This window comes from Jaculus jaculus, chromosome 9, assembly GCF_020740685.1.
Source record: "Jaculus jaculus isolate mJacJac1 chromosome 9, mJacJac1.mat.Y.cur, whole genome shotgun sequence".
Classification (NCBI taxonomy): domain Eukaryota; kingdom Metazoa; phylum Chordata; class Mammalia; order Rodentia; family Dipodidae; genus Jaculus; species Jaculus jaculus.
The window spans coordinates 96,785,736-96,809,949 of NC_059110.1; the positions used below are offsets into that span (position 1 = coordinate 96,785,736).

Sequence of the window (24,214 nt, forward strand, 5' to 3'; positions counted from 1 at the left end):
GTCAAAAATACATACTACAAATATACATATACATAAACACACACACATATATATATATAATGATATTCTGGAAAAGTGTGTTTTGAGGCTGTGGAAGCTGGCTGGCAATGAAGAAGACTGAGAACCAGTGAAACCTGGCATTTTCCACTAATTCAACAAGCATTTCTTTTTCCTTTTCTTTTTTTAGTATTTTATTTATCTATTTATTTGAGAAAGAGAGGGAGAGAGAATGCACACCCAGGGCCTCCAGCCACTGCAAATGAATTCCAGATGCATGCACCCCCTTCAACAAGCATTTCTGAAGCAACTATGTCCAGACTGAGACAGAGCTGGTTGTTGAGAACATGAATGTGTACACCATATGCTCTCGAATACAGATACATAAAGAAGCTATGACCTGACAGTGAGGTACATGCTCTGACAGACCATGTGCAAAATGCTATGGGTTTACTAAGATGTGAATAACTCTAGATGAAAAAAAAAATAAAGAGTCCTCCCTCATGAAGGACATGACCTTCAACCAGGTTTGGATAGCTACATATGCCAAATGAATTAGCATGGTAACCTGGTTGCCAAGGCAGAGAGTAATGCCAGGAGATAGGATGCCTAATAATATGATGCTTATATTTAATGAAAAATGTTACTGGATAGAGGTAGGGTATATAGATGAAACAGCATCTTATATAAGTGAGCAAGACTAAGATGTGAAGGATGATTTAAAAACTATATGACCTTAGCCACACAGGTTAGCCTCAGATCAAGCAGTTTAAAAGCAAAACAAGGGCTGGAGGGATGGCTTAGCAGTTAAGGCATTTGCCTGCAAAGCCAAAGGACCCAGGTTTGATTCCCCAGGATCCATGTTAGCCAGATGCACAAAGGGGCGCACACATCTGGAATTTTTTTTGCAGTAGTTGGAGGGCCTGGTGTGCCCATTCTCTCCCTCTCTCTGTCTGTCTGTCAAATGAATAAGTAAATAAATAAATAAATAAAACAAATCTTAAATTTAGAAATGACATTAAAATGAAAATGGGCCAGGTGCAGTGGAGCATGCCTTTAATCCCAGCACTCAGGAGGCAGAGGTAGGAGGATCACCGTGAGTTCGAGGCCACCCTGAGACTACGTAGTGAATTCCAGGTCGGCCTGGACTATAGACCCTACCTCAAAAAAAAAAAAAAAAAAAAAGAAAGAAAGAAAGAAAAAAAGAAAGAAAATGGCATTTTCCCTAACAGTTTCCTTTCTTTACATAAAACAATCAAAAAATGGTGGAACTATAAGATCTCACTGGCCAGTATACAGATTTGATAAAAGTACTTTAACAGGTACAAGGATTTTACACATCCAGTCAGTAAAATTCTGCCAACAAAGTACCTCCTAACAATGGCTGCTATGGCACTTTTGTTTCCCAGTTTTCCTGGGGGCAGTTTAAACTTAAGAAAACAAAGTGTGTGTGCGTGTGCACGTGCATGCACACGTGCACACATGGTACGGTGTGTGCTTGTAGCGGCCTACACACTAACCTGAGCTGGCTGGAGTGAGCCGTCAGGTGTCCCGCTCCATGACTCTTCCTGCCTGCTCTTGTTTTGAGTCAGTCCCTTTTTACTGATTGTGGAGCTTGTGTGATTCTGGTGACCTAGACCTCTGCTTCTCTGAGGGACGAGGGTGACAGGGGAGCGTGGTCATGCCCAGCTGTTTTATGTGGGCTCCAGAGATTTGAACTCTGGCAGTCTCTGGGCCCCTCAGGCCCTCGTGCTGGCACAGGAAGTACACTTAACTGCTGAGCCATCTCTTCAGCCTTACATCTGTGTATTTTTTTAAATCTATAAAAGCATTACCTCAATTTTGATGTCCACATGAGACAACTTTGGGCTTTGTTGGTGACTTCTTTTTAATAAACACTGAGCAACTTTGCATGCCATACAAAATTTCCTTAAACTTGCAATTCTGAGTTCTATTTTGGCTCTAATTTAACCTATTTACTCTTTTCAGCTTACACTTGTAATAACCAACACGAAAAATATACCTTGCTAAGGGTTAAGTTAAATAAAATTTTACATTTATTTTAAAGAGTAGCAAGTATCAGTCATACATATATCCTCAGGTACAGATAAAATTGTAGTAACATAAGACACTGTACTCTACTCACCTTCCTAGGGCCTGGTTTAAGGCCCTGTATGCTTGAATTTCGTACCACTGGCGGCCCGGCAAAAGGCCTCTTAATTTTGAGTAGCGGTCATTGTATTGTCGTTTTAGTTCAACCTAGTAATTTTTGTAAAAGATAGAAAATGTATATTAGAGTAGACAGTTATTTTTTTCCTTAGGATTTCTTTTAACATTACTCAAAAGTAAAACAGCTGCACTGACAGAGAATTTCAGCTTTTCGGTTCTTGATTTTCTGAAAAGCCTTTCTTACAATTTTATCCTATCCTATCCTATCCTATCCTATCCTATCCTATCCTATCCTATCCTATCCTATCCTATCCTATCCTTCCATCCATCCATCCATCCATCCTCTCACCTAGTGGTGTGGCATTGGCGGTACAGTAATAAACACAGCTGCCTGCCTTCCATCTTTCTAGGTGAGGTAGCCCAAGTCAATCATAACTCGTGATCCTCCTGCAGAATTTAGCCTCCTGAGTCTTGAGATTATATCTTCATTTCTTTTTTTTTTTTTCCCCTTTTGGTTTTTCAAGGTAAGGTATCACTCTATCCCAGGCTAATTTGGAATGCACTATGTAGTCTCAGAGTGGCCCTGAACTCACAGTGATCCTCCTACCTCTACCTCCTGAGTGCTGGGATTAAAGGTATGCGCCACCACGCCCGCCCTGCATCTTCATTTCTGAGATTCTCTCACTGAATCAAGAATTTCAAGCTGATGAGCTTTTGTGGGATTTTTTTTTTTTTTTTTTTGGCTACTTTCAGTACCTTAAAGATCTCTATTATTTTCTGATTTGGTTAGGTCTGAATAGAAGTCTTTGAACTTTAAGACCAGTAGGTTTATAGTTTCTATTATACTGGAAGGTTCCACTATTATGTCTTTAAAAACAGACTTTATGTCTCCACACCTTTTCTTCTTGGATTCCCAATTGACAACTGACCACTTTATATTACTGCACATGTCATAGATATGCTGAGCACTTATCCCAGTTTTTGTCCACTCTATATTAATTTTGGATAACTTTTTATTTCTGTGTTCAACTTTACAGCTCTTTCCCTTACAGTGCCTAACTGCCCCATTGCAATTTAGTCACATATACATATATTTTTTCATGTCAAGAAATGGCATAGAGTGGGCTGGAGAGATGGCTCAGCAGTTAAAGGTCCTTGCTTGCAAAGCCTAACTAGCCCAGATTCGATTACCTGGTACCTGTATAAAGCCAGATGCACTAGGTGACACGTGTGTCTGGAGTTTGTTTGCAGTGGCAAGAGGACCCAGAGTACCCATACTTTCTCTCTTGAAAATAAATATATAAAAACATAAGGTTTCAGCTAAGCATGGTGGCACACTCCTTTAATCCTAGCACTAAGAAGGCAGAGTTGGAGTACCACTGGGATTTTGAAGCCAGTCTGGAACTACAGAGTAAGTTCCAGGTTACTCTGGACTAGAGTGAGACCCTATCTCAAAAAACAAAACAAAATTTAAGGTTTTGTTTCTAATGAGGGGCTGCACTATCCTCTTTTTGGATGTCTGCTAATTTGTGATTGGCTATGAGGCATTAAGAATATTATGTCACTGATTACTAGATTTTTAAAAAATAGTTTTTATTTTATTATTTTATTTATTTGACAGAGAAAGAGGGAGAGAGAGAATGGTCATGCCAGGGCCTCCATTCACTGCAAATGAACTCCAGACGCATGCGCCCCCTTGTGCATCTGGATAACGTGGGTCCTGGTGAATCGAACCTGGGTCCTTTGGCTTCGCAGACAAATGCCTTAACCACTTAGCCATCCCTCCAGCCCAGTTACTAGATTTTTGTCATAGTAACTAGTGTTGTATTTTCTTCTGAAGTGTAGCTAATTTACTTGAAACCCGTTGATTCTTTTGTGCATGGGCACATGCATACCACGGCACATGTGTGGAGGTCAGAAGACAAACTCAAGCGTTGCTCCTCACCTTCTACCTTGTTGGAGGCAGGGTCTCCCTTGCCCACCACTGCATGGGTCAGGCTAGCCTGGCTAGGATCTTCTGGGAGTTCTGTCTCTGCCTCCCATCCTACCACAGCAACAGCGGAATTACAGATACGTACTGCCATGTGCAGCTTAACATGGGTCCAGTTGATTCTTTGCAGGTTTGCTTTTAAATGGTTTTAGGATGGTTCCAGAGCAGGCCTTTGTCTAGAGCCAATTTATCCCCAGAGCAAGAACACAACTCTTCTGATTACAACCAGGTCCTCATGTACCACAAAGCCCTCCCCTGTGGTGGCTGGTAAGAACTCAGATGTTCACAAAGCGCCTGCCTACTCCCTTTCCTCGCCCTCGTTCCCTCTCATGAACGCGTCTGCCAGTAATTAAAAATCCACAGGGAGCCTGTGCTTCTCTCTGCACAGCTTCTCCTCCTTTGTTACTCCTCACGGCCACAACCTCCACGCAACCTGCCTCTTCCGGGTTTATTCTTCGCAGTGTGAACTGCCCTGGTGACCACCTCTAAACAACCATCTGGTGCTCCTACGGGGGTCACCTTATTTCCTTCTTCCCCGCAACCTCGGCCCTACCGTACCTGGTGTTGAATACTAAAAACATGAATTCATCAGAACATTCAGTTTTGTGGTTCTTTTTTAAAAAATATTTTATTATTTTTATGACAGAAAGAGGGTGGAGGAAGAAGGGACAGAAAAGGGTGCACCACGGCCTCTAGCCACTGCTAACAAACTCCAGATGCATGTGCCACCTTGTGCATCTGGCTTACGTGGGTTGTGGGGAGTCGAACCTGGGTCCTTAGGCTTCATAGGCAAGTGCCTTAAATGCTAAGCCATCTCTCCAGCCTATTGAAGGATTAGCTCTGTTACTCTCTTGGGGCTGAATCTTATATTTAATTCTTATTTTTTTTTAAACTTTGAATATCTACAGAGAATTGCCTGACATACCTCCACTAAGCAGTACTGTCTATCTTTTCCATCTTGCTTAATATGTAACCTTGCACATTTTCCCATGGGATAGGAAGGATGAAGGATGACGGGATATTTTTCAGTTAAATGGCATAGGAAGATTTATAACTTAGCGCCATTAAATTGAAGATATGCTGGCTAGAACTGTTAGATGCTTTTAAGCCCATGTATCATCACAGGGTTGAAAGACAGACTTCCACCGTGTCTGAAAGCTTTGTATTTGATATATGTCCGTGTGCATATTTCTTTTCATTAAAAAATTTTTTTAAATATTTATTTGAGAGAGGGAAAGAGACAGAGAGAGAGAGAATGAATGGGCATGTTAGGGCTTTCAGCCACTGCAAACAAACTCCAGATGCATGCACCACCTTGTGCATCTGTCTTCCGTGGGTACTAGGGGATCAAACCAATGTCCTTTGGCTTTGCAGGTAAGTGCCTTAACCACTAAGCCATCTCTCCAGCCCCCCATGTGCATATTTGAGTTCATAGCTTTTACCAAATTCTTAGAACTCCCGAGCCACGAAGCACAGAGCACTCCACTGTGCTACAGAACCCAATGTGTCTGCTGAGCTCATTCAGGCTGAGAGCTTTGGAAGTTCCTGGAATCAGGGGCAGAGCCAACAGGTGGGAGTTTATGGGGAACAGCACGTAACCCAGGTGCAAGTTTACAGTAAGCTCCTTGGTTGGATTTGATTGCATGTATCTGGGGTGAACCACCCACGGTTTACCTGAGTGTGCCTGATTCAGGTATGGCAACCCCACTGAGGACAGCCCCCAGCAGAATTGGGGCAGGGAAGAGGGAAAAATGGTACCAATTCATGATATATCCATACAAAGTATGTTCTTAATAAAATAAGAAAAAAAACACAGAAAAGACATAAAAACAGGGAAGGAATGCTTAAGAATGCTAGAACTCTGGACAGCAAAGCTGGAGATATGCTGGCAAACACTTGCTAAAAAGGCCAAGTGTCATGTTAGGAATGAGGACCACAATTCTAAATCAACCCCAGTGAAGAATTAACCCAAATCCTAATAAGATCCACAGGGGAGACAGTTTACAGGTAAGAACTTTGAGCTCTTCTCAGATCTCCTTAACAAATCAAATCAGGTCCACACACCGTCAAGATCACCAGACGCTGCCTGAACTTGCTATAAAAAACAAAAATCAGTATTCTTCAAAGAACAGGATCCAGAATCTCTATAATGTACTATCCATAATGTCTACTGTATAATTAAAAGTCGTTACGAAGGGCTGGACAGATGGCTTAGTGGTTAAGGTGCTTGCCTGGGAAGCCTAGGGACTCAGTGTTCTACTCTTCAGGTACCATGCAAGCTAGACACACAAGGTGACGCAAGTGCGCAAGGTTGCACACGCATGCAAGGTGTGCACGCATTTGGAGTTTGACTGTACTGGCTGGAGGCCCTGGCGTACCAATTCTGTCTGTCTCTCTGTCATTGAAAGAAAAAAAAAAGCCAATCTGTTGGGCTTGCCTCAAAGAAAGAAAAAAAAGGGAAAAGGGAAGAGGAAAGAAGGGGAGAGAGGGAAGAAGGGGAGGGAGGGGGGGAGAGAAAGAGGGAGAGAAGGGAGAGAGAGAGGGGAGGGAGAGGAGGGAAGAAGGAAGGAAAGAAGGAAAAGAAAAAGCATTAGGAAAACGGGACCAGTACAACAAAGCACATCATATGAACATAGCACATATGCACCAAAATGGCATCTGGGTAGAAGAATCAAAGCACACGAAGGCACTCAGTGATTAACTATACAAATTTAGAATTCAGAGTGGAAATAATACTAATGTATCTGATACAATACATGATGCCACGGGCTGGGACATATCTGAGTGTCAAGTGCTTAGCTAGCATGTGAGCAGCTCGAAAGCCTCTGCTGGATTAGGAAAGGCTCCCACCCCACTGCATTCCTCAGTGTGAGCACCAAAGCCCCCAGCTAAGAGTTGGTACCTACTGAACACTTGTTAAGTAAATACATCTGAAAATGAGTCTCTCCGGTTAACCCTTTAAAACTAGGTTCTCCACAGAGTGAGCTGCTTTTATGCATAGGACAAAAAAAAAAGTTCTCTTTTAAAGCATACAATTCAAAGTCAAAGCATCTTAATCCCTCCATCCTGGTGAGTTTCATATCAATGGATTCAACCAACCACAGATGGAAAATATCTAGAATGAAACAAAAATGACCTGTGACGGTAAATGTATACTCTATCATCACTACTTCCTGAACAACACAACATGATGATTATTTGCAAAACAATCATGACATTAGGTTTTCTAGGTAGCTGAGAGATGACTGAAAGCGTGCAGGCGGCCTCACGCAGATGACAGGCAAACACTGCACTGTTTTATACAAGAACCTTAAGCATCAGCAAATTTTCTTATCCACGCATCCCAGAACCAGTCTAGATGCCAGCACATGATTATGACTTTATACTTTTCATTAAGTGTGAAAAAAGGAAGCTAGTTTGAAGTTCCCCTTAAGGATGCTGCAGAAGTATTAAAAATAGAAGACTTAAAGAAGGAAAACTGATACAGTGGAAGAGAATTTTGGTAGATTAAGGAAACACTGAACTTGGCTCAGTATTTGTGGTTTGGGCTGGGTGTAAGGCATCTGTACCAAGTACGAGGGAATGCAAAGGTAAGTTAAAAATACTTTCTGCCAGATGGCTATCAAATGAATGTGTTACAATATCAATTCTGGGCTGGAGAGATGTCTTAGTGGTTAAGGCACTTGCCTGCAAAGCCAAAGGACCCAGGTTCAATGTCCCAGGACCAACGTAAGCCAGATGCACAGGGTGACGCATGGGTTTGGAGACCATTTGCAGTGGGTAGAGGCCCTGGCATACCCATTCTCTCTCTCTTTCTCTATCTCAAATAGATAGATGATAGAGAGATAGATAGATAATCAAAAGATCTTTAAAAGATATTAATTCTGGGGTTGGAGAGATGGCTCAGCATTAAGGTGACTGCTTGCAAAGCCTGATGGTCCAGGCTCGATTCTCTAGTATCCACATAAAGCCAGATGCAAAAAGTGGCACATATGTCTGGAGTTTGTTTGCAGCAGCAAGAGACCCTGGTACAGCCATTCTCTCTCCTCTTTTCTCTCTCTTTTCCCTCTCTCCTTGCAAATAAATAAATATTTTTAAAAGCTATTAATTTTGAATATAGTGTCCAGAAGTGAGGGGCATTGAGCAATGTGCAAGAATAATGGTGGCCTGACTAGGAGAGCTAAATGAACAGAAAAGAGGTTCAGTTGGTAACACACTGTGGAGCTACAGGATGAGCTGCCAAATAGATGTGGGACCTTAATTAAAGAGAAAAACTCCTGAATTTCCTCCAAGTTTCCAGCTACTAATAGGAGTCCAAGAGATACCCAGAGAAGATAAGTATGTTTTTATTAAAAAAAAAAAAAAAGATAAATTTGACTTCACTTAGGCTTGAATTTCTAAGCTAAGAAAGACAGACAATAAGCTGGGTACCATGGTGCCCACTGAAACCCATGCTTAGGAAGATGAAGCAGGCAGGGCACTAGAGCCTAGGAGTTTAACACAGCCTGGGCAACATAGCAAGACCCTGTCTGAAACAAAAAAAACACATTTTTAAAATGAAAACTGATAATAAGCTAAAGACTCCAACTTGGAAAAGGTGGAAGCCAAAGATTTTAATCGTATTAGGCGCTTCTATACAGTCATGAGAGTAGTGCAGTGATCAACAGATATTATTTTGTTTAATTCTACCCCAAATTTTATTAGATATTATTACTTTACTATACAGGTAAGAAAATTAAAGGATGCAGACTGGAGAGATGGCTCAGTGGTTAAAGGTGCTTGCAAAACCTGATGGCCCAGGTTCAATTCCCTAATACTTGCCAAGGAAAATTTTGGACTTTCAAGATAAATTATCAGAATTTATATAGTTTTCTTTTCTTTTTCTTTCTTTTTTTTTTTTTTTTTTTTTTTTTGAGGGGAGGTTTCAAGGTAAAGTCTCACTGTAGTCCAGGCTGACCTAAAATTCACTATGTAGTCTCAGGGTGGCCTCAAACTCATGGTGATCCTCCTACCTCTGCCTTCCCAGTGCTAGGATTAAAGGCACTTACCACCATGCTCAACTGAATTTATGGTTTTATAAAGCTGTAAAACTACTCAAGAAGGGCTGGAGAGATGGCTTAGCGGTTAAGTGCTTGCCTGTGAAGCCTAAGGACCCTGGTTTGAGGCTCGGTTCCCCAGGACCCACGTTAGCCAGATGCACAAGAGGGCACACACATCTGGAGTTCGTTTGCAGTGGCTGGAGGCCCTGGCGCATCCATTCTCTCTCTCTATCTGCCTCTTTCTCTCTCTGTCTGTTGCTCTCAAATAAATAAATAAAAATAAACAACAACAACAAAAAACTACTCAAGAAGACAGTCTTGCAGCTTATACACACGGAGCACTGACATGAAAGCCTAAAATAAAATGGTACAAAATCTAAAACTTGGAGGCATAGACATATGACCTAGGGTGACAGGCCACAGTCAAAAGTGCAGACATACTAGATATTGTACAAACTGACTGACTGATATTGTACAAACAAGTAAATTCTATACTTGGGCCCCTTTCCCAAGATATCTTATTAATCATACACATGCATATATTCCAGGATCTAAGGAAGTCTGTTGCAGTCAGGTTCGCTTTGCTGGTGGAAATCACCCAAGCAAGAGCACCTTGTGGGAAAAAAAGAGGTTTATTTTGGCTTAAAGGCTCGAGGGGAAGCTCCACGATGGCAGGGGAAAATGATGGCATGAGCAGAGGGTGGACATCACCCCCTGGCCTACATAAGGTGGACAATAGCAACAGGGGAGTGTGCCAAACACTGGCAAGGGGAAGCTGGCTATAACACCCATAAGCCCGCCCCCAACAATATACTCCTTCCAGGAGGCATTAATTCCCAAATTTCCATCAGCTGGGAAACCTAGCATTCAGAACACCTAAGTTTATGGGGGACACCTGATTCAAACCCCCACAGTATCCAAAACACATGCTCTCAAACATTTCCGATAAGGGACACTCAGCCTATAATTCTATTGACCTTTTAAAGCAAAAAGATACACTGTAAGGGGCCTGGGGAAGTGGCTCAAACAGTAAAGTGCTTGCTATGCAAGCACAAGGACCTGAGTTCATATTCCCAGGATCCACATAAAAGCCAGGTGTGGTGGCATGCACACGTAACCCTAGCTGGCAGACACAGGAGAATCCCTAGGACTTTCTGGCAAGCTGGTCTAGCCAAATCAGTGAGCCCAAGTTTAGTGAGAGGACCTATCTCAAAAATAAGGTGGAAAGGGCAGAGGAGATGACTCAGCTAATAAAGCCCTTATCATCCAAGTGTCATGATCTGTATTCAGGCTCCCAGAACCCACTAATGCCAGATGTGGTAGCCCGAGAGCATGTAACCTCAGTGCTTCCGTGGAGAGCTAGGAGGTGGAGACAGGAGATCCATGGCAGCCAGCTAGCCTGGCAGACACAGACGGTGAATAAGAAAGCCTGTCTCAAACAAGGTGGAGGATGAGGACAGACACTCCGGCTGTCCTCTGACCACATGCATGCACCGGCACGCACACATCCACACTCACACACAAAAATTTAAAATAAAGAAATAAAAGGCTGGAAAGATGGCTCAGTTGGTAACCCCCCCAAAATTTTTTTAAAAAATTAATAATAGAAATCATCTTTGTTGAATCACATTTAACAAGAAAAAAATAAAACTAAGAGTTTAGAAAAGGTAGGCAGTCAGAATGCCTCCTCTAAATGACATCAGATTTGATTTCACTGTATGCTTGGTGATTACCAGGCATGAATATCAATGCCCGATTCAACATGACACACAGCATATGTGAAAAAGCCAGTTTCTCCTGCCAGCAAATAGCCTAAATGTTAAGTAAACCAAAGGCTGGAAGGGATTAGCTGAAATGTCAAAAGACAACCTTTTCCTTTTACCTGCTCATCCTTATAAACACATCCTCAGTCCTCAGGCATGTTTTCAAAGCAGACAGTTTCAGTGGGAAGCAGTAAACAGCCAAAGGCAAGCTCTGCCATCTAGTAACTGTCAAAGAGATTAGGCTGTGATCTATTTGGGAGGTCAAGCCACATTCATATTAGCTACCAGTCTAACAACGTTATACCTGTTGACCAATGCTTTTTTAATGCCTCATGAGACAGACATTTTATGTGATGGATGTGAACTGTTAATGGTTTTTTTTTTTTTCCTCTAAGTTTTGACAGCAAATCAACACCATAAACTGAGCAAGTGTAGCTTTGGAAAGATAATCATTTATATTGAGATCATTTAACATTACTGCTCAAAGACATTCTATAAGCCTTCCCCAGAATAAAAAGCTGTACCTTACTGTACTATCTAGAAGGAGTTTAAACCACTTGCTGCCTCATCCCTAATAAATCGGAATATGTGTAATCTTGGAGGGATGTGTGAACAGAAGAGGAAGGTAAGCTATTTTAGAAAAGGATGCTATAAGAAGGACCATGGGTGGTTTTTTGTTTTGTTTTGGTTTGGTTTTGGTAGGGTTTCACTCTAGCTCAGGGTGAACTGGAATTCAATATGTAGTCTCAGGGGGGCCTCAAACTCGTGGAGATACTCCTACCTCTGCCTCCTGAGTGCTGGGATTAAAGGTGTGCGCCACCACGCTCAGCAGGACCATGATTTTGTATGTCTCTTACAATGGCTTAAAGTAAGAATTATTTGCCAGCTTTTATACACTGAGCTATTGCATCACTGTCCTTAACTGGCTCACTCATTTAAATAACCTGTTTAAAAATTATAATTGATGGAGTTTGCAACACACAGGGTTCAGATATTGTGTGAATTTACCAAAAAATATTGATAATATGATTTCAGGGTTAACTCAAAATGAAAATAATTTTGGTAGTGCCTAGACAAATAAAAAGACAACTCCATCAAAATTTAACTGACATAAATAGGAGACTAGCAAAAACACTGATAATCAAGACTGAAAGGTACTAACAGAATTGGGTAAAAACTGTGATCAAGCAGAAATTACATAACTCTATATTCTCATTTTTATAATAAATTATAATATATTTGAGATCAGTCAGTTCCTTAAATTGTCTGTGCCTTAATTTTATCAGAAACAGTATTACAATAATGAAAAAATGAATCAAAATTAAAACTGTAATAATTAAATCCAAAAGGATTATATTCCACATGTCAACAAGCTTAGGTCACACTTTTGAACTTCAGTTATTTTTCCATCTTTCAGTTAAAGCCCCATAGTGCTGGCTTTAAATAGCCTTTTATAATTTTTTTTAAGTAGCTTCTGAAGAAATAAATGGTGTGACAAAAATGAACTAGATCTAAAAATGCATTTTCACTTTACTATACTACCCCACATAAAAGGTGGTGGATTTATATAAATATCTATTATGATTTCAGTAATATATGCCTTCCTGAAAACAACCAATTTAAGTAGAATTCAGTTGGGGTGTGTGTGAGACAGAGAGAGAAAGAATGGATGCACACATACCAGAGGAGGCATGTGGCAGTCAGAGAAAATCTTGGGTGCTGTTTCTTGCCTTCCACCTCGTTAGCAGCAGGATCTCTTATGCACCACTGTGTTTGCCAGGCTAACCGGCCCAGGAGCTTTCAGGGACTCTCCTGTCTCCACCTCTCCGCTCATCGTCGGTGCACTAGTATGATATACACTCCGGCTGCTGTGTCTGACCTTCCACAGGTGCTGGGGATCCATACTCAGTACTCATGCTTGCAATGGCACTTCATCCCCGAGTAATCCCCAGTCTCTAGAATTCAGGGTGTTTTGTTTTGTTTTGTTTTTCTGGTTTGAAGCTTGAAGACAAAAGTTCAAACCTTCAAGCTGAGCATATAAATTTGGGAGCTGGGTGTGGTGGCACACACCTTTAATCCCAGCACTCAGGAGGCAGAGGTAGGAGGATTGTCGTGAGTTCGTGGCCACCCTGAGACTACATAGTGAATTCAGGTCAGCCTGAGCTAAAGTGAGATCTTACCTCAAAAAAAAAAAAAAAAAAAAAAAAAAAAGGGCTGGAGAGATGGCTTAGCGGTTAAGCGCTTGCCTGTGACGCCTAAGGACCCCGGTTCAAGCCTTGGTTCCCCAGGTCCCACGTTAGCCAGATGCACAAGGGGGCGCACGCGTCTGGAGTTTGTCTTTCTCTCTGTGTCTGTCGCTCTCAAATAAATAAATAAATAAATAAAATTAAAAAAAAAAAAAAAAAAAAGCTCAAATCTCCAAGTAAAAGAACAAATAATCAGCTAAAGGGACTAGCTAAACATATTAAGAAAACCTTCCTTCAGAAAACTAAACACATTTGTCCAGCAAATATGCAGCCAACGCATAGGGCCTAAAGCCCAAGTACTCACTGCAAACTAAATCTGGAAGACAAAGACTGAATAGTAGATATTTACTGCTCTGAATCATCCAAGTATAAACATTTTTATCATTGTTAGAGTTCTCAACTCAGCCTAAGATCTTATAATGTGAAATAATTTAGCTAGATTAAAGGAATAAGGCTGGTTTTATTTCATCTGGCATATTTTCAAGATTTCTGAAACACTGAGTTAACCAAATGTAGTGCTTTTTTTTTTTAATAAATGAGGGAAAAAAATTTCTGCCAAGAGTTAAGGAGCCAGGCTTCCTTTTAAATTTAAAAAAAAATATAGCACATTAGAAATAGTTTTGATTGTTACTTACTTTCTCTGTTACATTAGGACTCGACCACAATAATCCAGTGAGAAGTAAGAAGCAAGACATAACAGTAATATAACTTATTTCACATATGTTTGAGAACTGCTTTGGATAAGATACTTTTTTTAAGGGAAATCTATTAAACTTTGTGTCATAAATTCTAACTGTTGAAAATGCATCTAAAAAATTTAAATTTAAGAAACATCTGGGATTTGGCTCAGGGGTAGAGTGCCTACACAGCATGCCTAAGGCCTTAGGTTCAACCCTCAGCAAAGGAGCGAGAGCCCATTCATTTGAAATAGGGCATCTTCTGCTCTCTGCGCATTAGACATCCCTGGTTCCAGGAACCCAGCTGTGGTTACTACTCACAATAGTTTATTGGGCATTTGGTAAAATTTAAACACTTCCATGTAAATGCTTCGACAATAATTACATAAAAACATTCCAGTCAGGATAGAGTATGATTTTTATTATTATTATTATTATTATGAAAACAATTTGTTAAGATGAATGCATATAGCCAAAGAAGGGACGAATACTTTTCTATTAAGTGTTACTACTTACGACATGAGGGAAATCTTAATATGCCTATTCTATAAAGGGCTAAGTCCAAAAGGTTTAAACGAGTAATAGGATTGTGTCATTTTAGTTAGGCTATCCATGTTAAGATATTACTCAGATGAACCTTGCAGATGCTTCAATTACCATCTCTAGAAAATGCCTATTCTGAGGAAAGAAAGCACAGTGGCAAAAGCACATCATGAAGTGGAATGCAGGCTTTACACCCATAGGCTGTTTGAGCATCCGTAAACCACATATAATTAGAATAATTAGAGTCGTGGATTTCTCTCGTTTTTCTTTTTCTTTTCTCTCTTTCTCTTTTTTTTTTTTCTTTAAGGGTGGCATGGTAGCACACATCTCTTTTCTTTTCTTTTTTTTTTTTCTTTTTTGAGTTTTTCGAGGTAGGATCTCACTCTGGTCCAGGCTGACCTGGAATTCACTATGGAGTCTCAGGGTGGCCTCGAACTCATGGCAATCCTCCAACCGCTGCCTCCCAAGTGCTGGGATTAAAGGTGTGCACCACCACACCCTGCCGGTAACACACATCTTTAATCCCAGCACTCAGGAGGCAAAGATAGGAAAAACACCATGAGTTTGAGGCCAGCCTGACAATACAGAATGACTTCCAGGCCAGCCTGAGCTATAGTGACACACTACCTTAAAAAATAAAATAAATAAATAAATAAATGAAAGAAAGAAAGAAAAAGAAAAATAGGGCTGGAGACATGGCTCGGTAGTTAAAGACACTTGCTTGCAAAGCCTGATGGCCTGCGTTCAATTTCCTAGTACTCACATAAAGCCAGATACACAAAGTGGTTCATGTCTGAAGTTCCTCTGCAGTTTCAGAAGGCCCCGGAGCATCCGTACGCACTCTTTCTCGGTCATTAGTAAAGAGAAAAACATTTCTGCCAACCTCATACATTTGCCTGACTAGAACAGTGAACATGAAAAGGTAAAGCAGCATTGTTTAAAAGTGGGCTCAGGGCACAGTGATGTGGGTTTGAATTCTCGGCTACTTAGGAGACTGAGGCAGAAAGATTGAAAATTCAAGGTCTGCCTCGTCTACAAGGCAAGTTTTTCAAGGCCAGCCTGAACAACTGAGTAGGACTGTGTCTCAAAATAAAAAGTTAGAAGAATCGGGCGTGGTGGCTCATGCCTTTAATCTCAGCACTTGGGAGGCAGAGGTAGGAAGATCACATACATAGTGAATTCCAGGTCAGCCTGGGCTACAGTGAAACCCTACCTCAAAAAAAAAAAAAAAAAAAAAAGCAGGGTGCGGTGGCATACACCTTTAATTCCAGCACTCGGGAGGCAGAGGTAGGAGGATTGCCATGTGTTCGAGGCCACCCGAGACTCCATCGTGAATTCCAGGTCAGCCTGGGCTAGAGATCCTACCTCGGGAAAAAAAAAAAAAAAAGTTAAAAGAGGGCCTGGGGAAATAGATCAGTGGTAGAGTGCTTGGCTAACATGTGCAAGACCCTAGGTTAAGTCCCTGAAACCAAAAAATAAGTTAAACAAATAATAAGCAGGTCATTTCATATTTCTAAATCCCAATGCCAGTTTTAGTGGACCTTACATTACACTGTAATATACTACTACATATTTATGAAAAAAAGTGATAGGATAATGTAGATTATACAGTCATTGTTTTAGGCTACTTTGTCCCAAATCGAAGTGTTTATCACCTGGTAGTTTATAGCATTAAAGATATAGGCACATTATTATAGGTGACTTAAAAGGTAAGTAGCTAGGACCAGAGAGATGGCTTAGTGGTTAAGGCACTGCTTGCAAAGTGTAAGGACCCAATTTGATTCCCCAGTATCTATGTAGGCCAGATCTACAATGTGGCACATGCGTCTGGAGTTTGTGTGCAGGGGCTGGAGGTCCTGGTGTGCTCATTCTCTCTACCGGCTTCTTTCTCTCTCTCACATACATATATAATGATAAAAATACATAATTTTAAAAAGGTTAAAAAAAGGTAACTAGCTACATTTTCATTGAATATCTATAAAAATATGTTCACTGGTATAATACATAGGGAACAGTGTTCAATTTTGAAACAAATCATTTTTTCAGAATTTTATAATGGATCAAACATCCTCTGGCCAGGCATGGTGGCGCACACCTTTAATCCTAGCACTCAGGAGGCAGAGGTAGGTGGATCGTTATAAGTTCAAGGCTACTATGAGACTACGTAGTGAATTCCAGATCAGCCTGGACTAGAATGAGATCCTACCTCAAAAAAAAAAAAAGCTCTAAAAAGTGGCCAGGTGTTGTGGCGCATGCCTTTAATCCCAGCACTCGGGAGGCAGAGGTAGGAGGATTGCCATGAGTTCGAGGCCACCCTGATACTCCATAGTGAATTCCAGGTCAGCCTGGGCTAGAGCGAGACCCTACCTCGAAAAACCAAGAAAAAAATAAAAGGAAAAAAAAGTTATTAGTAACATTAGCATTCTTTAATTTTCTTCCGTTTTGGTCACTTTGCAACTCTGATCTGTCACAGAAAGCAGTTATATAAAATATGCAGATAGGGCCGGAGAGATGACTTAGTAGTTAAGTGCTTGCCTGTGAAGCCCAAGGACTCTGGTTCGAGGCTCAATTCCCCAGGACCCACATTAGCCAGATGCACAAGGGGATGCACGCGTCTGGAGTTCATTTGCAGTGGCTGGAAGCTCAGGTGCGCCCATTCTCTCCCTCTGCCTCTTTCTCTCTCTGTCTGTTGCTCTCAAATAAATAAACAAAAAAATATGCAGATAATACAGTGTATAAGAATGAGTGCAAGACTCATCCTGAGTTAGCCTAAAGATTGATTCATTCAAATATATTTTTTTAATTTTTAATTTATTTATTTGAGAGTGACAGACACAGAGAGAAAGACAGATAGAGGGAGAGAGAGAGAATGGGTGCACCAGGGCTTCCAGCCTCTGCAAACGAACTCCAGAAGCGTGCGCCCCCTTGTGCATCTGGCTAACGTGGGACCTGGAGAACCAAGCCTCGAACCGGGGTCTTAGGCTTCACAGGCAAGCGCTTAACCGCTAAGCCATCTCTCCAGCCTATCATTCAAATATTTTATCCTCTAGTGTTTCCCTTGTTAAAGTCACATAACTAATGAATAAACTCTTCTAGCAATAACTAAGCAAAATGAAATCTTGACTTTTTGGTTTTTTTGAGGTAGTCTCGTTCTAGCCCAGACTGACCTGGAATTCACTATGCAGTCTCAGGCTGGCCTCAAATTCATGGCAATCCTCCTATGTCTGCCTTCTAAGTGCTGGGATTAGAGGCGTGGCTACCATGCCAAGCAAAATATTGTCTTAGGAGGGCATGGTGGCACACACCTTTAATCCCAGCACTCAGGAGACAAAGGTAGGAGGATTGCCACAAATTCGAGACCACCTGGAGACTACCTAGTGAATTCCAGGTCAGCCTGAGCTAGAGAGAGACCCTACCTCCGAAAACCAAAATTAAATAAATAAATAAATACCTGAAGAGCTGGAGAGATTGCTTAGTGGTTAAGGAACATGCCTGCAAAGCCAAAGAACCCAGGTTCAATTTCCTAGGACCCACCTAAGCCAGATGCACAAGGTGGCACGTGTGTCTGAAGTTTGTTTGCAACAGCCAAAGGCCCTGAAGTGCCCATATTCTCTCCTCTCCCCTTCCCTCAATAAATAAAAATAATAAAAAATTTAAAAATTAAAAAACATTATGGGGGCAGGAAGGATGTCTCAGCAGTTAAGGTGCTTGCCTGCAAAGCCAAAGGACCTAGGTTCAATTCACCAGGATACACATAAGCCAGATGCACAAGGTGGCACATGCATCAGGAGTTTGTAGGCAGTGGCTGGAGGCCCTGGCACGCCCATTCTCTCTGTCTCTTTCTCTCTCTCTCCAAATAAATAAATATTTAAAAATCCTGAGTATATAACTAAAACTCAAGTTATTAACTCCACAGGTCCAAGTTTTAATGAATATAACACTTTTACTATATTTTCTATTTTTGTCAGGCATGTATGGTTTAGAGCTTCTTAAATTTAGTGAGCATGTGAGTACTGGAATAAGACACACAGAATCACAGCACCTTGAAAACTAATACTGTACCTTCTAGAAAGTAAGGTGATTTCTAGTTACAAGAAGTAAAAAAAAAAAAAAAAAAAAAAAAATTTGTTCCTCTCCAGCTTTGCAAAACTACATGTAATCACAACAAATAAGAGAAACACAGATGTTCAAAGTGAATTACACAGGAAGTACAGGTGAGTCCTGGAGCAATGACTTGGTTGAAGGCACTTGCTTGCAAAGCCTGATAGCCCTGGTTTAATACCCCAGTACCCACATAAGGACAGATACACAAAGTGGTGCATGCATCTGGAGTTCATTTACAGTGGCAGGAAGCCCTGGTATACCCATACTCACTCTCCTGTTTCTCTGTCTCTCTTAAGTAAATAATTTAAAAAAAAAAAAAAAAAGCTGGGTATGGTGGCACACACCTTTAATCCCAGCACTCAGGAGGCAGAGGGAGACGATGGCCATGAGTTTGAAACTACCCTTAGACTACAGTGAATTCTAGGCCAGCCTGGGCTAGAGTGAGACCCTACCTTGAAAAACAAAACAAACAAAAAATGCAGGTGAAGTGGCAAATGATTACACAGAAAGGAGAAAGTTCAAACTGACAGACCCAAGTCTGGAAAGATTCAATGGAGTGGAAGCTAATACACAAAGCTGAGAGAAGAGGTAACAAAGATGAAAGGTGGGCTGGTGTGGTGGCAAGTGCAAGAACTACCTATTTGGGAGACTGAGGCAGGAAGATTGTAACTTCAAGGACAGCCTTGGCAACATGTCAAAACATATCCTTTCCCTGGCTGGGTGTGGGGGCACATCTCAGCACTCAGGAGGCAGAGGTAGGAGGATCATTGTGAGTTTCAAGGCCAACATGAGACTACATAGTGAATGCCAGGTCAGCCTGAGCTAGAGGAAGACCCTACCTCGAAAAACCAAAATAATTCCTCTCTCTTAAGAGAAAAATAAGGGGGCTATAAGGATATCTCAGTGACAGAGCTTAGGCTTGAGGCTAAGATGCACCCCCAGAAATACAAAACAAAACAATGAAAGAGCAAGCAACAAATGGAAGACCCATGACCCAAAAAACTAGTGATTCAGCACATGAGAAATGCAAATCAAGAGCAAAGGGGGAAACATGGACAATCATGTGGCCTTAAAGGTCACAAAAGTCTTGCTTGCAGTAGGTGAGCAGAGGCTCCAGAGAAAAACTGCACTGAACAACATTGTGCAAGTCCATTGGAAAGAAAGGGGGTTATTTAGATAAAAACCTATTGAGCAGCCAAGAGGGGTGGTGGCACACCCCTTTAATTCCAACCCTTCAGAGGCCAGGAGGTAGGGGTAGGAGGCCTCTGTGAGTTCAAGGTCACCCTGAGACTACAGGGTGAATTCCAGATCATCCTGGTCTGGAGCAAGACCCTACCTCGAAAAAATTAAAAATTAAAAACTATTGAAAAGAAATAGGAGGTGGGACATTGTGGCACATGATTATAACTCTAGCACTCAGGAGTTGAGGCAGGAAGATTCCAAAGGCCAGTTTGGGCTATATAGCTACACACTGTCAGAAGTTAAAAACAAACAAACAAACAAAAAAGGGAGGAAGGGGGATATTAGTAACTAAACTTTAAGACAGGAAGGAAATCACTGGACTCTAGGGAACAGTATTTTCTGTCATGATAATGAGGATATTGACAACAGATTTCATAACACAACTATGATTTTGTTATATTAGGCAGACATAAAAAGGGAAAATAAAGTGAGCTAAAAATCCTACCTCAAGTAGAAGTTAGTAACATTTAAAATTGCTTAAATACAGCCAAAGTCTTTAAAAACAGCGACAAAACAACTAAAAATGTGAAAGCCACTGCCTCTTAGAAGGAGGGGGACAGAAGGAGGGTAGAAGCAATGATATTATTATTATAAGAAGCCACCTAAGTAAGGGCTGGAGAGATGGCTTAGCGGTTAAGCACTCACCTGTGACGCCTAAGGACCTGGATTCGAGGTTTGATTCCCCAGGATCTACATAAGCCAGATGCACAAAGTGATGGATGCATCTAAAGTTTGTTTGCAGTGGCTGGAGGCCCTGGCACAGCCATTATCTCTCTATCTATCTGCTTCTTTCTCTTAGTGTCTGTCTGTTGCTCTCAACTAAATAAGTAAAAATAAACCAAAATAATTTAAAAAGAAGCCATGTAAGAGACGGGTGTGGTAGAGCATGCTTTTAATCCCAGCACTCAGGAGGCAGAGGTAGGAGGACTGCCATGAGTTCGAGGCCTCCCTAACACTGCATAGTGAATTCCAGGTCAGCCTGGGCCAGAGTGAGACCCTACCTTGAAAAAACAAAAAGAGAAGAAAAAAAAAAAAAAAAAAAAGGAAGCCACCTACTGTATTTAGTGTATATTAGAGTCATAGTAAAAGCTTGAATGGACTTTTGCAAGCTGATAAAATATAATTTAAAATAAAAGCAGAATTGTTCATTTTAATCTATGATATACATTTATAATGAGGTGCTAGGGGTCCAAAAATATCCTTGAACCCCAAACCCTAGGTTTGTTTCTAATTTTAATCAAAGAATTGAATAAAAACGTCTGAGATGGATACTTACTAAACTGTTATATTTATTGAGGGAAGTACAGAGCTAAGGAAAGACACCCATGTGGCTAAAGATCCCATATGGAGGGCTTGGGGGAAAAAAGCATGGAAAGAAAGTTCAAGAAGCTCCTGCCCTGTAGGGATAAAGGAGCCCATGTGCAGACTAAGGGCAGAGGCACTCCTGCCTGGACCTGGGCCTGAGCCTGAGCAGCCCAAAACCAGCCAAGGGAAAAACTCACCCACAGCTGGAAGTTCCCAGGTGGTCGGAGAGCCTGCCCTCTCCTTGCAAAGGTATTTATAACCTTTTAGCGGAGGTTGTCGTCTTCCAGCTCAGGTGAACCAGAGGGACAGCTGGTTGGTTAGGGTTAGGGGCTGTCCCAGGAAGAGGTTAGCCCTGGCACCAAGTTCTAGGAGCTGACGTTGACCACAGTGTTTAAATCCTATGAAAGGCCTCCCTCCTGTTTTTGGCAAAACAGGTCTAGGGAACTAGGCGAGAGAAAAGAAGTCAGATCATCTTTGATTTCTAGCAAGTGCAAACTTTTCTGCCCTTTATAGCTTTAGGTGTCCAGTCACCCTAACTGTACCCCCTTCTGATTCCCTCCTCTCATGAGAATCTAAATGCTGTTAGAGGACAAGGGGTGACGACATCAGATCATGAGCTATTTCCTGCTAAATTGGGCATGGAGTTGTTGTGACAGTTAAGAGTCTGTCCCAGAGAGGGGAACTATTCTAAAGGACCTGAAAGTGTATTTTTGGAGTGTAGGAAGATTGTCTTGGAAGAAAATGTTGGGGAGAAAGACTAAAAGTAAGGAGTGAATGAGAAGTGAGCACACAGCAAACTGGTCATCTTCAGGGTTGTCCTTCCTGTGGACTTCCAGGCCTTGGGCAGCATTCGTGGGAACCCAGGTAGATGGAGCTGGATAGTCTCAGGACCATCTGAGCATGAGCTGGCTGAGGTTTTCTTTAAGAACTGCTCATTGAATTGCACAAGAGGGTCTAACATGGCCTGAATCTGTTTATGTGTGGCTTGTAAAACAGATGACATATTAGCAGAGTTATCAGGAACATATATACATTTAACTTTAATAATGGTGAAAATATCATACTTTGCATAATAGCTTTCCAGAGTGTACCTTTTTCAGTTTGTCCTAGGGGTAAGCCAGAGCCAAAGGTTGGTACCATACAGCTATTGGGTGTATAAATTAAAGGCTGTACAGATATATTTTTGGTCTCAGGACTTATTTAAGGATGCCTTGGCACAAGTTAAAACAGATTCACCACTGTTCCCAGTATAAGAAAGTCGTTGAATTAAGCAATCCTTGGTCAGAGTCATCCATATATATTCTAGATTTAAAAATAACCCTTTTGACATCTGTAGTTGTTTTTCCTTATTATAGAATTAGAACTATTAGAGATGGGAATAACATGTCTTGAGGCCTTGTTTGCTTCCCCTCTTGGAAAGCCCTTGTATTATTTAGTAGGCCATTTATATATTTGAGGTATCCCTATATCTTTGGTTATACATTTCTCTCTGAGTGTTTAAACCAAGGACATAGCCAAAATGTAATCAAGGATTAATTTTGGAGGTCTCTAATGGCTCTCCAAAGAAGATTTTAGGAATTCAAGAGTCGCCCTATAGCTTCTCTGATACTGGTGTTGTCTGTTAGGATGAGTCAGGGCCAAGCTGGCCATGCTGGGAAGCCAGAAGGACGGATTTTTCCTCAGTTGTGACTCTCCTGTTTCAGACTTCAGACTCTACACCAGCTTTTTGTTTTTTTTTTTTCTTTTTCAGTTTTTCGAGGTAGGGTTTCACTCTAGCTCAGGCTGACCTGGAATTCACTGTGTAGTCTCAGGGTGGCCTCAAAACTCACAGTGATCCTCCTACCTCTGCCTACCAACAGCTGGGATTAAAGGCATGTGCCACCACACCCAGCTTCTACCCCGACATTTTTTTTTTTTTTTGTTTCTGGGTCTCTGTATCCTCCCTAATCAGAAACACAGGTGATTTATTGGGGCGGTGGGGAGGGGCAGTATAGAAGTGACCCATCATCTCCACTAGCCTCATGACCTGGGGCCAAACAGGAGCCAAAATACTGGCCTATTTTTTCTTTAGCTCTAATGATTCCAATTGGTTTTGGCTTCTATATAGGTTATTAGTACACTTAGAAAGGAAGTTACACCGACCTTGAAGGGTGTACATATATAACATATTTGATTACTGAAACCTACCCAGTTAAAGAATAGCACCAATGGTTAATGTTTAAGTTATTTCGTTTAACCTCTAAGTTTAGTTACTCTGTGGCAGCATAGACCATATCAGAAGCACAGAAAGTAGGCAAGTCTTATCCTTTAAATATCTAATAGCTATAAATGCAGGCAAATACTTGTTATCAGTCTTGAGAACAATACAAATCTAAACCAATTAATTTAACCTAGAAATTATCAGCAAAAAGACAAGACAGTATAAAGTCTTGGCATCTGTGTTTGATGAGGACCATTGTTTGAGCATGAGGCTGTACCCTAAAGCAGGGAAGATATCTTCAGAGTTAATTTTGTTATTCATACTGGACTTGAGATGCTGGAAATAAGACAGTTACTTTACATATAATAGCGCAGAATCTGGTCATTGTTGAGGCCAAAACAGCTAAGCTTTAATACAACCCTTGACAAATCTGTTTTGAAAGAGAAAACACCATTTGACAACCAATGTTTTTAGCTGAATCTAGGCTAGCAATTGATCTTAGATATAAAAATTTTTATTAACATAAAACAATTTTACATCTTACCCATGACTTAAAATTGATAGTTTAGGCAAGCTATCCCGACATATTTTACCTAACCGGAGCATAAAGGTTATACTGACTGAAATTAAATCACTTAAACCTAAGTGATTAAACCTGGTGATGACTATTTGAAAGAATTAGCATAAATGAAACAGAAGCTATCTTTAAAGTCACAATGTCTTTAGGTATGAGTAACTCACCTTTGGAAATGTAACATTTATACATGAACTTTCATCTTAAGACTCAGTTTCTCCAATAGTTAAAGCCTTAGCAAAAGTCAGGCATAGTGGTGCACGCCTTTAATCCCAGCACTGGGAGGCAGAGGTAGGAGGATTGCTTTGAATTCAAGGCCACCCTGAGACTACACAGTGAATTCCAGGTCAGCCTGGGCTAGAGTG

At 41.1% G+C, this 24,214-nt stretch overlaps 1 protein-coding gene across 1 annotated transcript in view; it reads right to left on the minus strand.

Annotated features, from left to right (window-relative positions):
* Positions 1-24,214, minus strand: part of Brip1 (BRCA1 interacting helicase 1) — a 149,171-nt gene that overhangs the window by 13,966 nt on the left and 110,991 nt on the right. The window contains exon 17 of the mRNA XM_045159722.1: positions 2,144-2,256. Within this exon, the coding sequence (XP_045015657.1) occupies positions 2,144-2,256 (113 nt within the window). The remainder of the gene's footprint in view (positions 1-2,143; positions 2,257-24,214) is intronic.